At 42.1% G+C, this 13,104-nt stretch overlaps 1 protein-coding gene across 2 annotated transcripts in view; it reads left to right on the plus strand.

Moving 5' to 3' along the window:
- Positions 1-13,104, plus strand: part of PML (PML nuclear body scaffold) — a 76,694-nt gene that overhangs the window by 58,885 nt on the left and 4,705 nt on the right. Inside the window, exons 7-10 of one of the 2 annotated variants that reach the window (XM_074232688.1) lie at positions 831-884; positions 1,478-1,730; positions 10,572-10,621; positions 12,326-12,482. In XM_074232688.1, coding sequence (XP_074088789.1) covers positions 831-884; positions 1,478-1,730; positions 10,572-10,621; positions 12,326-12,482 — 514 coding nt within the window. The remainder of the gene's footprint in view (positions 1-830; positions 885-1,477; positions 1,731-10,571; positions 10,622-12,325; positions 12,483-13,104) is intronic. The other variant, XM_074232687.1, reaches the window with a different exon arrangement.

Below are 13,104 nucleotides of genomic sequence, written 5' to 3' on the forward strand. Positions count from 1 at the left end.
TTCTTTAGGGAATAGAACTTGGCTATCTGAATTATCTCGAATTCTGTATCATGAATTAGAGATACAGAAAATGTTAGTTAGACAATAACCATTTATTAAGCTCCTACTGTTTGCTACAGGGTGTGAAACCCTGAGGATACACAGAGCTCCCAATCTTAATGGGGGAGACATGTAAAAAACTAAGAATAAAAAACTATAGATGAGATAAAGTGGGAAATGATCAGTGGAAAGAAGGTGCTACAGTTCAGGGGGATTGGGAAAAATATCCTCTGAAAGGGATATTATAGCTGGGACTTGAAGGAGACTAGGAGGTTTTTTTACCCATGAAGTTGCCCAGCTAATCAGTGGCAGAGTCCAGATTTGAACACCCCCCCCATTCCAAATCTGGAATAACACCATGTGCCAGGGAAAGGACGAAGGACAGCAAGGAAGGAGACCCCCTCTATTATGTAGTCAAACGGGAGTGTGAGCCAGTTGCTAGAACAAGGTAGGGTCTCATAGTGGAGACAGGAGTGAAATTAGATGAGAACCTGAGTTAGAATCTCACTGCAGTCCCTTAATCAGCTGTATGATTAGAAGCAAGTCATTCTTTTAATTTTCCAGAGACTCTGTTTTTCTCCTCTGTAGGATGGGGAAAATAATCGTTCCTCTATTTCTGCCAGAGGGTTTGAGGAAAGCACATTAGAAATGTTATTTTCTGAGTTCCAAGGCTATTCACTATCATTTAGTTCATCACCCCCCCCCACAAGAATCCAGAGCCCATCTAGGGCCTGTGAACACTCTACACCTTTCCTTCTTATTGCTGACCCCCCCCCCCCAATTTTGCACAGGATGAGAAGAAGTTGCAGAAACAGGGACGCTTCGCAGACAACAAGGCTGAACCAGTAAGCTCCTCTTTTATCCTTTCATAAGAACCTCTTCTATCCCCCAAACCTACTTCTCAGGTCCTTGTCGATAGAAGTGAGCACTAGCCTGGTTGTGGAACTTGGGCAGAAGGAAGATAGTAAGGTTCAGTTAGGCTCCTGGATCAGCCTGATGAGGGAAGTGACTGGGGCAGGGAGGCAGGGAGTGTGGATGAAGCCCCAAGAAGGGGGGAGGAGAGAGGAGGAGCAGGCAAGAGGAGAGGATATCATCCAGGCCATGCTCTCATAGAGCGTGATCCCAAGGGGCAAGGATCCAGTAGAGATAAAACAAAACTGGGAGACAAGAGGGTGGGATGCTGTGTAGAGGACTTCGGAGGAGGGTGAGATTCCCAAAGGCAGAGATGATCAGGGAAGATTTTCTGGAGGAAGCCAGAAATAAGAATGAGCATGATTTGGATAAAAGAAAGGAAAGAAAATAGGAGAATCCATTCCTGGAATAGGGAAAGGAAGGTGGGGAAGGTCCCCTCTCCCCAGTCCAGACCCCCCTGCCCATCATCTCACTTTTCTCTGGGCCCACATATTGGACTGGAACGTGTCTCTCATTCCCCCTCTAGCAGCCTCAGCACCCTGTTGTCCAGTCACGGAAGAGAAAATCTGCCCTTGTCAGAAAAATAATCTCTGGGAAGATGATCAAGAAGGAGTGTGGGGATGTGGGCAGACACAAGATGAACAAGATCTTCAGGCAGCCCCAGGCCAGCACCTCTGGAGCCAGCCATGCTCCCAGGAGAGCCGGCCCCAACCCCCATGCCTCTGCTTCTGCATCTCGCCCCACAGCTGAGGCCAATGATGCCCGCGCCCAGGAACCAGGTAGGCTAGGGGAGAGGGACGGGAGGATGGGGGAAGAGAAGAGTGTGGTATGGTGGCCAGGGCACTCGTGTGCCTCAATCGCCAAGCAACAATAACAACAATGTTAATACATTAATGGAGTACTTTGAGGTTCGCCAAATGCTTTTATGAGGTAGGCACTTTGTGGGTACAAGGGTAGACTTGAGATTCAGGAAGTTCAAGTCTCGCCTGCCTGCCTCAGGTTCTTAATAGTTGTGTAAATCTGGACAAGTCCCTTAATTTCTCTCAGCCTTAGTCTTCATCTATAAAATAGTGAGAATAATGGCTCATCTACTTCACAACAGAGTTGTGAGGATCTAATGAGATAAAATTGAAAGTGCTTCACAGACCTCAACATGCCACATAAATCTTAGCTATCATAACCATTATCATTATTGTTCATTTTTACATGTTTAAATTTATATTATATTTTACAGCAGAGGAAACTGAGTCAAAGAAAAGTTTATATAATCAGCTCAAGGTCTCACAGTTGATCAGTGCCAGAATCCAAACTGAAACTCAGGTTTCTTGACTCATAAGCTCAATGCTTTCTCCTCCCACCCTGCCCTCTCTCAGATGCTAGGCCACCTCGCTCCCTTCCATCAGGGGCTCCTAAGTGATAAAGCTCCTAGAGGTGAAATGAAGTCCACTCCAGCCAATCCAGGGGCAAGAGCTGAGGTGTGGTCCCAAGAGGTACAAAAACTCAGGAAGGGTCCCGCCCTCTCCAGCCTCTCCTGGTGGTCCGCAATGGCAAGCCCTGCTGCTTGGGAGGCTGGTGGATCACTTGTCTGGAGGTCTGAGCTATAGGAGGTCCCCATGGTTGGTACCTCACAGTCCCCAGGAGCTCCTAAGAAGGGTGTACGGACCCAAGACAAACAGGCAAAACTTGTGTTCTCATCAGTATGGACTGAGCCTGTGAGTGGCTGCTGCACTTTCAGGCTGGGAGAGATAGGGAGACCCAGTCTCAAAAAAAGAAAAACAAAAAGCAAAGAGGAAAGGCTCCAGATCTACTCTCCCTCCTTAAGGCAATAGACAGTATCTCAGGTGGGCCTTTAAAAGGATTCCTCTTCAAAGGAGTGGACTGGAAGTCTTTGATTAGTGACAGATGTTCAGCCTTTGCTACTCTCCCCCAGGGTTCATGGTCACTTCCAGCCTTGAGGACTACCTCTCTTCCTCCTCATCCCCCTTCTCAGACGAAAATATGGACACCTTCATCCTGTCAGACCAAGAACTTGAAGATCAACAGAACTATGGGTATTAGAAGTTCTCTGCCAGGTGGTCTTCTAGGGCCAGAGGGAGACCCAGAGTCCACCTCAGCCCCAATCTGGAGATTGGGCTTCCTCAAAGAGCCCTAACATGTGTGGTGGCTTGTATTCTATTCTTCTGGGTCTGGGTTCTTCTCCACCCTCTTTTCTTTGCCTTCAAGAGTAGCTTGACTCTTCAGTTCACATTGAGGTGCCCCGCTTCTCTAGTTTCTGAGGGGGAAAAAATCATTTCTCTATACTGCTTTTCCTATATCTTGCTCCTTTCGCTCAGCCTAGGCAGCTTTTCCCTTTAAACCAAAACTTGAAAAGGCTGAGGTGGAGAAACCAGTTATAGGAGTACTTCAGGACTAACTACAAAGCAAGAATGAAATAGGAAAAAATGGATTGAAGAGACCAGTGGAAGTCAAAAGGCTAGGACTCCATGGTCAATCATCCATGGGATATAAAGAATAGGAAGGATATGGATAACCTGAAGGCTTCCAGCTTGGTGGTCTCATTGACAGAAATCCCATTCTCCGAGCAGCAGATCTCTCAAAACTCGGCAACTCACTTATCCCAGGTTTCTAGTGCTCTTTGCTCTCTAGCCTGTCCAAGGGAATGTTGGGATCCTCTGGATCCCAGTACTCTTCAGCTTGAATGGGAGCCAGTCTATACAGCTATTGTAATCTGGCTGAGGGATTCAGTACTTTGCAAATGCAAGCTTTCTTTGAACCTGGTGATCTTCTGACTTACTAAGGAGAGATCTTAGATATCATGCAAGACCAAGCCAGGGGAGCAGAGAAGGAAGACGGAGGGAGCAAGAAGTGGCTTTTCTGTAATGAGGCTACAATAATACTGTTGCTGCCCACCTGGCCCTTAGGTCAGATCTGCCCCCAGCTTTTATCATCACTTGCTCTTCTCATTTGGGGTCAATCCCCTTCAAGAGCTGTGGAGCAGCACAAGCCACAGCCTCGGACTGACATAGACAACTATGAATAACCCACTTCCTACCAGAAGGAGATAGGAGGACCAAATCCCAGGACTACCACTGCCTCATCCCTCTTCCTGTCTAAAGTCCTTCCAGAGGTCACCCATCCCACATTTAGACAGCTCTTATTGTTAGGAAGTCTCTCTCTGGATATTTGACTTGATCCAAGGGACATGCCCCACCCCCCCACCCCCCAGGGCTTCTTGGATCTGAAAGATAGAGCACTTACTATGGAGTCAAGAAGTCCTTGGCTTGAATCTTGCTGCAGATGCTTACTGTCTTTGCATTTAACCTCTTACCTCTTGTTTCCTTATCTGTGATAACACCACCTACCTCACAGGGCTGTTGTGAGGACCAAATGAAATAATAATTGTAAAGTGCTTTGCTCTATATACATTCCAGCCGTGATGACTTAGTTCTTTGGCAGACCTCCTCATGCCTTAGGAACCAGTCACTTCGGCTATTTGAGCCAATTTGGGAGCATTGCAAGGCAGTGTCTCTTGCAAGATGTGGAACACTCTTCTCAGTGCTGGTGCACCATGATTCCTGCCACCTCTACAAAGGGGGAACATTGATCAGTCTACCAACATTCACCAAGAGCCTTCTCTTGGTTAGATGCTGTGAGGGAGTTCAGAGTCCCAGTACTTGGGCACCATCTGGACCCAATCAAGATTCAAAATCAGAAAATGTCTGCTGAGCACCCAGCCTGTTAGGTCTCAGTAACTGGATAGGGGGCAAAGACTAAGACTAGAAGGGGAGAAAGAAGATGTGGTTAAAAACGATTTAAACTAGGATGTGATGTGTGAAAGGAAAAGATCAATAATCAATGACTCAAGTTCTTTGTTCAGTATTGCCTTGCTAGTCTTTTTTATCAGCTATAATCATTAGGATAAAAAATCATTATGAACTACAGTAAGGACATAGTTCCAGGTTAAAAAAAAACCCTGTGTTTTACCAAGCTATTGATTAGTCCCAGGGAAATTCCTGTGAAAGTTAATCTTAGAACTATAACTAAATCATTATAAAGTATATCTATAATAATCAAAGTTATATATATATATATATCTTTATGTTAAAATATAGTTATTTGCTCAGAACTTTTTATGAAAAATTACCCTGTTTTTCTCAGGAGCTTACTTGAGTAAAAGAGAACTGATTTGTGCAATAGCAAGTCTTTTTTTTATCATACTTATATCAAGAAAACTATAACTATAAATTTTGTATCTCAGGGTCTCAGATCAAACTGGGTAGACTGTAGACCTCATCATTATTTCTCTTAATAAAGTTTGGTTTCTTTGCCCAGAAAGACTTCCCAGTTTCTTTTTTTTTTTTTTTATCAGATTGCCATCCACAAATGGAATGGTCAAAAGCAAGAATTGGACTCCAGCTGGGACCCTCTGGGGAATGTTCCAGATCTGGTTCTTTCTCCTGAAGGACCCTGGATCTGGATGCCTCTCCCTAGATGATCCCTTTCCTTCTGGTTTTGGGGAAGCCTCCAACTTTAGGAGGATCCTGCTTTTCTTTTCCTTTCCGCTTGCTAAATTTTTCATCTCTCTCTCTCTCTCTCTCTGGTATCCACTTAAAGGGAAGGTTAACAGTGTGTAGGGAAAGATTTAGCAACACCATAAACCAGGCAAATATAACTTCTGTAACTTCTCTTTTTTTTCAGAAATTAAGAATAGGACATGTCTGTTGTTCCTTAAAGGAGCTTATGTAAGTGTCTATTTTGCACTTAACCCAGAGCCAGTATCATATCACATTTACCCTTTATTTTAGCTTGATCAATAGATAGAAACATAAAAATAAAAAACATAAAAAAACACAAAAACAAAAAATAAAAAAATTTAATTTTCAAAAAAATTCTTTATAGAAGATATCTCTCTTTTCTTCCCTATTTCTACCTTGGAGATTGTAGAGAAAAAAGATAGCTAATAATAATTTGAAAATAATTTTGTGATTGGGGGTTCTAGAACTATGATTTGACTAAAATATATTCATGCCTTTTCTTTTGACTTTTTTTTTTGCAAGGCAATGGGGTTAAGTGGCTTGCCCAAGGCCACACAGCTAGATAATTATTAAGTGTCTGAGACCGGATTTGAACCCAGGTACTCCTGACTCCAGGGCTGGTGCTTTACCCACTGTGCCACCTAGCCACCTCTTTCTTTTGACTTTCAAACGGGAAAAAAACAACCTCAAAGATAGGAAACTAAGATATAAAATTCTTAGAAACTGAATTTGCAAAAAAAAAAAAAAAGCTTCATAGGAAACAAGCCTCTTTCTTTTCTTCTCTTTTTCCAGTCCTGGCCCCATGAGAGGTTGTAGAGATAAAAGACAGATAATGATTTGAGACTAATTTTGTGATTTGAGATTCTAAAACTATGATTTGTCAAAAATGTACCTTTAGGCTTTTGAAAGGGAAGAGAAAATCTTAAAGATAGGAAACTAAGATGTAAAATTGATTAGAAATGAAATTTGCAGGAAAAGAAAATTAATTGACTGTTTCACTCTTTGTTCTGTGTTCATCTATCTGCTTTATTTGACTGGTACTGAATTCTCAGATTTTTAGTACCTTGTCAACTCCACTAAGTAAAACTTAGAATAGTTAGGAATCTCTAGGTAAGAGGTGTTCAATTGACTGAATTAATGATCTTTGTGTAAAATTATTACCATCTATCACTTCCAAAATTATAATTCAGATAATTCTCAAAAGTGCTGTTTTATCTTTAATAGTGTTCCTTGCATAAAATTATCACCTTTAGATATTATTACTGTTTTTCATATAAAGTTAAATTAGCAAAGAACTGTTCATTTGGACCATCTCTGATTGATAAATGTATAAGTCAGATTTTGATAACTTCTCTATTGCTCTCTATGAAAGATCTCTACACTGTTCCTTCTTGTGCTATTCTTATACCATTGTCTCCACCATTCCTGATACAGTTAAATTGCTTTAATACTCTTAAACGTTGCTCAGCCTTTTTCAGTTTTCAGTCAGTGAATTCATCCTGTTTACATTCACCTGGAAGGGGACTCAAGGGAAGACAAAGAATCCCCTCCCCCCCATCATACTTGGAGCTGCAAGTTACAGAGGACGGTATGTCCCATCCTTTGGTGAGATTGTTAAACCATTCACTGCTCTAACTAAAGAATATGCACATCTGATGACAGCTTCAAAGATCTCTCCTCTCAGGATCAGCTCTGATCTTTCCAGATTACAAGAAGCCTTTTTCCTCTTTGCCCAGGAGAGGAAGGGTGTGGTATCTGAAGTGCTCTCCAGTACCTCAGATCATCCCACTGTCTAGGACACCTCTAATCTGTCAGGTCACCGCTGGTGATTTGGGGGTATCTTCGTATGCTTGAGTCCCAGTGGCTACACTTCTCTCTTAGAGGATGAGGTTGGGGGTCTGGTTCTTGGCTCTCAACACATGCCCTCAATGAGCTAATAAACTCTGGCCATTGGACAAAGAAATTGAGTCCCCCTAGAAGAAGTGCAATGTGAAACAGGTATCTAGAGTATAGTTCAAACAAGCATGGATCACTAAAACTGGTAAGCTGCTAAGAGATGTTGTCATTGAACTTGCCTTTCAACTCACAAAAAGGGGCATTTGGGGAATAGGGAACACAATCAACCAAAGATTAGTGGCCCTGGGTGTCTCTATAGCCAGTGGTCTATGTGCTTCTTGTCATACCTATCATTTTATAGGAAAAGTTGGGACACCCTTTTGGAGGGTGCCCCTTGGCTTATACCCCATTTGAACATTCCCAAATCAGATACTTATAAACATTGTCTTTTTATTGTAGACCAACTCACTTGATGGGTTGAAGTCTTTCCCTCATCTAGGAGGCGATATCAACTTTTTGTTGCCAAGATTATCTTCAAAGAGATTAGATTGTTTCCCAGATTTGTACTTTCATTGATTTAGACTTAGAAACTCATTTTACAAATTCAGTCTTAACTCAGGCTCATTCCTGTCATGGTGGCAAGCTATACTGCTGTCCCTCTTATCACCCCTAGATTCAGGCCAGGTTAGAAGGTTGAATAGGGAACTTAACACTAAGATTTCGACATTTTGTGAAGAGATTTATCTGGGCCAAGGAGGGAATTAGAAAAAATGAAATACGAATTTGAAATAACATATACATATATATATGTGTGTGTGTGTGTGTGTGTATATATATGTGTGTGTGTGTGTATATATATATATATATATATATATATATATATATATACATACATATATATATATATACCACCTTTTATAGATTCACTTTTTGGATGTTAAACACTTTTGAAATAATTTAGCAATTTGAAATGAAATTTGAATTCAAAATTACTTGATTACTTGATATGCATTTATACCACCCTTTGATGCATTTAAATGTGAAGAAAATTGAAGTTTTATATATATATATATATACATATATATATATATATATACTGTATAAATTTGAGAGGATTAACTCACTGTAATGAGATGAGGTTACATAAATCTGGGGTGGACCTAGTCTGTACAGTTCTGTGACTTCCTCCAGCTGTGGTTCAGTGCCCTATGAGTAGGAGAAAAAGAGGCAAAGGGTAGAAATAATTTAGGGGCTGGAATTTGATGATACCTGGGGATCCAAGGGAGAGAATGGTATAATGACAAATTGGTCAACTCTTTTGTCAAAGTTAGAAAGGGAAGAAAGTGAAGCCAGAGTGGAGGTGATAGTGTAGGGAGTGCCAAGGGATGGAAAAATTGGAGGTGATGTGAGATCAAAGATAAGTTTTAGAGGAGAGATGAAATAAAAAGAAATTATGGTTAGATAAAGGAATTTCAGATCATGGAAATGGAACAGTTGTGGATAATAAAGTAATATCCAAGTTGGGACAGTCCTAGTGTATGGTTGGTATGGAATGGAAGAGTAGATTATGGGAGCAGAGGAGTTAGGGAACTCCTGAGTTTTTGGAGGAACATCAACATGTATCTTGAAATTCCCTTGTATTAGGGCAGAGTTTGGGTGGATAATTACTTGAAAAATAGAACCTGGATTGGGGGATATATTTGGGCAAAGTGAATCAGAGGAAGAGAAATAACTGAGTGATAGCAGAGAAAAAGTGTTCAAATGACAGTGGCTAGCAAGATGATTTTCAACTCTTTCTTCAGGACTAGCATCTTGGAACCTATGAAAGAAGAGGCAACCAGCACTGGAAAAAGTGGGCAGGAGAGAGGCAGTGTCTTCTGAGACAAGTCAGGTTTCTGTGAATGCTAAGAGATGGAAGTGGGAGGAGACAAATAGGAATTCCGTAGGCTACAGTGAAAAGGGCAAAGAAAGCTGGTGTGGGACTTGGGAGGAATAGGTTGAAAATGAGTTGTGATGAAAGAAGGGAAGTTTGGGTTGGGGATAAGAAAGCAGTTTACAAATAGACAGCCAGGGGTTCCATTTCACTGGAATTGAGTGAGTAAGAGATGGCAGGAGTTTTCCCTCCATAGGAGATGAGACCAGGTAGAGTGGTGATGAAGCGGGCTCTGCGATGATCTCAGAGGATTGCGACTCTCAGCTCATCTTGATGGCCATCGGCTTACTGGGTCACAACCATGGCCATGATGAAGGTAGCTATCAATCTATGACTTCGTCTATAGCTCCCAGAGAGTTTCCCAAGACCCAAAGATTACCCAATATGCTCAGTCACACAGGAAAAACTGAGGCCTAGAAAGACCTCTGTGCAATAAGGCCAAACCGAAGAAAGAAAAAAAAAAAGAATGGGAATATACTTAACAAACAAATATGGCAGAAATGGAAATGGACAGTCAAACAAGGACTTGCTGCCGAAGATTAGAGAGACTGAAAAAAATAGTTATGATATATTCTGTACTAAAATGTGTTTAAAAGAAAACAGTTGCTAATTAAAGTTTAATGTTGTTTATAATAAGGTATTAAAACTTGAAAAAATGCATCACTGGACTCAGCATCAGGAGAGATCTGGGTTTAGTCCCAGTTTCATCACTTATCATTGCAATGACCTTGGACATGTCAACTGCTCTGAGCCTGTTTGTTCCACTGTAAAATAGGCATAATAATATATTTGCCACATACCCCACAGGGCTGCTGTGAGGAAAGTGCTTGTAAACTTACTTTATAAACTTGCTGTAACTGTTTTACTAATTTTTTTAAAATAATACTGTTATTTACATATGGTTCACACCCCCCAAAACCCTCCCTCATAGCAAATGTATACAGTCAAGCAAAACAGTGCCTGAAGAGGTATGTTCCATTCTGAACCAGTTGTCCACCTCTTTGCTGAGAGGCGAGAGACATGTAATGATTTAACCATCCTGAAGTCATAGTTGGTCACTGCATAGATCACAGTATGGAGAGTTTATCCGCATTGTTTTCCTTTTTGTTGTTGTGGTCACCATGTAAAATTGTTCTGGTCATGTCTGCTCTGCCCTGCCTGAGTTCCCATAATTCTTTGCAGTGCAGTAATATTCAACTCTGTTGCTCTGTGCCCTTGTTTAGCCATTCTCCTCTTATTGGGTACCCTGGATGCCCACCCCATGTTTTCCTAACAGACCTTCATGAGCTTACTGACGCCTCTTTTCCATTTTGTAGAGAATCCAGTTGTGGTCATCAGCAGCTCCGAAGACACTGATGAAAGCGATGTGAGTACACTAGCCAGGGGCCTTTTTTATCTTCCTTTCTCCACTTGTTCTGGGAAGCCCCCCTGTTCTTTTTAGAGTGGAGCCAGGAATCATTTCCCTCAGCTCTCTAATAACAGTGAGTCCATCACCTCCCCTAATACCTATATTCAGAGGGTCAGGATCCCCCTAGTTGAGAAGATTCCTTGAACATCTGTGTTTGAGTACAAGCCTAGTCCTGGAGGGTCAGGTGTCAAGACAGTAAGCCCACTTCCCAGCCTTGGGGGGTCTTGTTTCTACAGGCAGATCCTATCTTCCACTTTTGATTTCTCAAAGATCAAGCCTTTTTCAAAAGGGCTTCCATGGCGGGAGTGGCTGGGCATCCTTTGGGACCTGGCAGGGCTGGGCTGTTTTCGGGGATGACTTTTCTGTGAGTTGGATGCTGCAGTAACTACTTCTGATACAACAGGGGATTTATGAATGGGGTCCTGTGCCTCGTATCTGTTTAAAAGAGCCAGGTCCCAGAGTTGCAAAGATTGGAGAACTAAGGGGTTGCTCATCTAAAATGGCAGAATGAATAATGCTATCTGCATGCGAGGGGGCAGTATTGTTCTGAGAAGTGATGAAAGGGCTGGTTCCAGAGGAATCCTGGAAGAAAGAATGAAGTAAGTAGAACCAGGAGTGCAATTTATACAAAAACAACATTGTAAAGACAAATAATTTTGAAAGACTTAAGAATTCTGATCAACTCATTGACTGCCCACCATTCCAGAGGCCCATGAGGAAGGATACTACCATCTCCTGACAAAGAGGTGATGAACTCAGGTTACAGATTGAGACATTTTTTTGGACATGGTCAAAATGGGATTTTTTTTTTCTTGACTGCCTATATTTTGAGCGTTTTGTTTTATCTTTTCTTTTTTTCCCAGTGGTGGGGGTGGATTTTTACCAACTGAAAAAAAATAATAAAGGAGCTTTGTGGGCTCATGCTTGTGGCTCACTCTGAACAATACTGGTTTAGCAGATCAGAGGAGGGGCAGCTTTAGATAGCAGGGCAAACAGACATGAAGTCAGCACAGATATCTATTTGAGCAACCTAACAGAAGGGTGAGAAACTGGAGGACTTGGGCCACCAGAACAAAGAAGTTTTGTTGTGAATAGAATAACCCCTTATAACCAACCAGTCTCTATAGCTTGACTAGAATGGCCCTCAGATGATGGATAGACTTTACAGTACCATGACTTAATGTCTTCTGACTTAGATTCTAAGAGAATCCAGGGTTGTACTGGGGCATTGGAGGAGAACCTTGGTAATCTCCAGCCTCTTTTTTTTAAATTTATCTATTTATTTTGAACTTAATAATTTTTTCCCCTAATCTCGCTTCCCTCCCCCCACCTGCCCCACAGAAAAGCAGTCTGTCCAGTCTCTTTTTCATCAGATAGCCAAATCCCTCTATCCATATACTTTGTTCTGGCTGTTTGAAGGATGTTGGTGGATGGTTTCATTTTTGTCAATGCCTTTTGTATTTATATGAAAATCGGCATTTTCAGATATACTCCTCCCATCCGCCCCAAACCAGGACTAGCCTTCCCTTTAACAAACTAAGATACACCCAGTATGTAATATTCCAGCCCTCCAGTCCCCCAGCTTCCCTCATTTCTCTGCCATGAAAAGAGGGGACACCCACTCCTTTCTGAGCTAGCATCACAGTGTGTTCTGTGTTTCAGTCCTCCAGCGATGGTGGGGACAGCAGTGACTCCGATGATCTTGTAGAGTGTACTGGGAGCTCTCGGGCCCCTCCCAGCCAGCCCATTGAGAACTTCAGAGAACCCAATCAAGATAACAGATCTTTGGTGTTCTTCGACCTCAAGATTGACAGCAAAAGTGAGTCTCCCCTCGATCTCCCCTTTCCTCTTCTGGCCTCATCTCCTGCATTCCGGGAGATGTGATAGGCCAAGGGATTTCCATTTGTCACCACTAAATGTGGAAATGCAGTCAAAAACTGTATTTGAGATGATGGTTCAGCCCACTGATGATTATACTTCCCTTTGGCCTGAGGGTCCCAAAGCTAATTTTGAATGTTGAAGTCTCCCTCGGGGAAGGAAGTATTCTGGATTCTAAGTTTCATAAGTCAACATTTTCATGAGAAGAGATTTAAAGCTAGGAGGGACCTCTGAGGAGCACCTGAACCATTCAGTTCCCTTCTGGAAACTGAGGCCTAGAGATTTAAGCAAATTTGCCAAAGGTCACCCAGGCAGGAAGGTGCTTGGGTGGCAGTGTCAAAAATATGGAGATGGGAGGTTTAATATCTGATATGATGGATAAAGAATACCAAGCAGTCCCTTGAGAAAGGCTTCTTGATTGATTGAATGGGCAATGGTACTAAGCAGTGTGGAACAGGGATAAGAGTCAGAAGACCTGGGTTCAAATCTTGCCTCTAATTTTTAATGTGATTTTCAAGGTGGCCTCAGGGGTCCTTTCCAGCTTTAGTCCAAGGATCTTGGTT

This window comes from Macrotis lagotis, chromosome 4, assembly GCF_037893015.1.
Source record: "Macrotis lagotis isolate mMagLag1 chromosome 4, bilby.v1.9.chrom.fasta, whole genome shotgun sequence".
Taxonomy (NCBI): domain Eukaryota; kingdom Metazoa; phylum Chordata; class Mammalia; order Peramelemorphia; family Peramelidae; genus Macrotis; species Macrotis lagotis.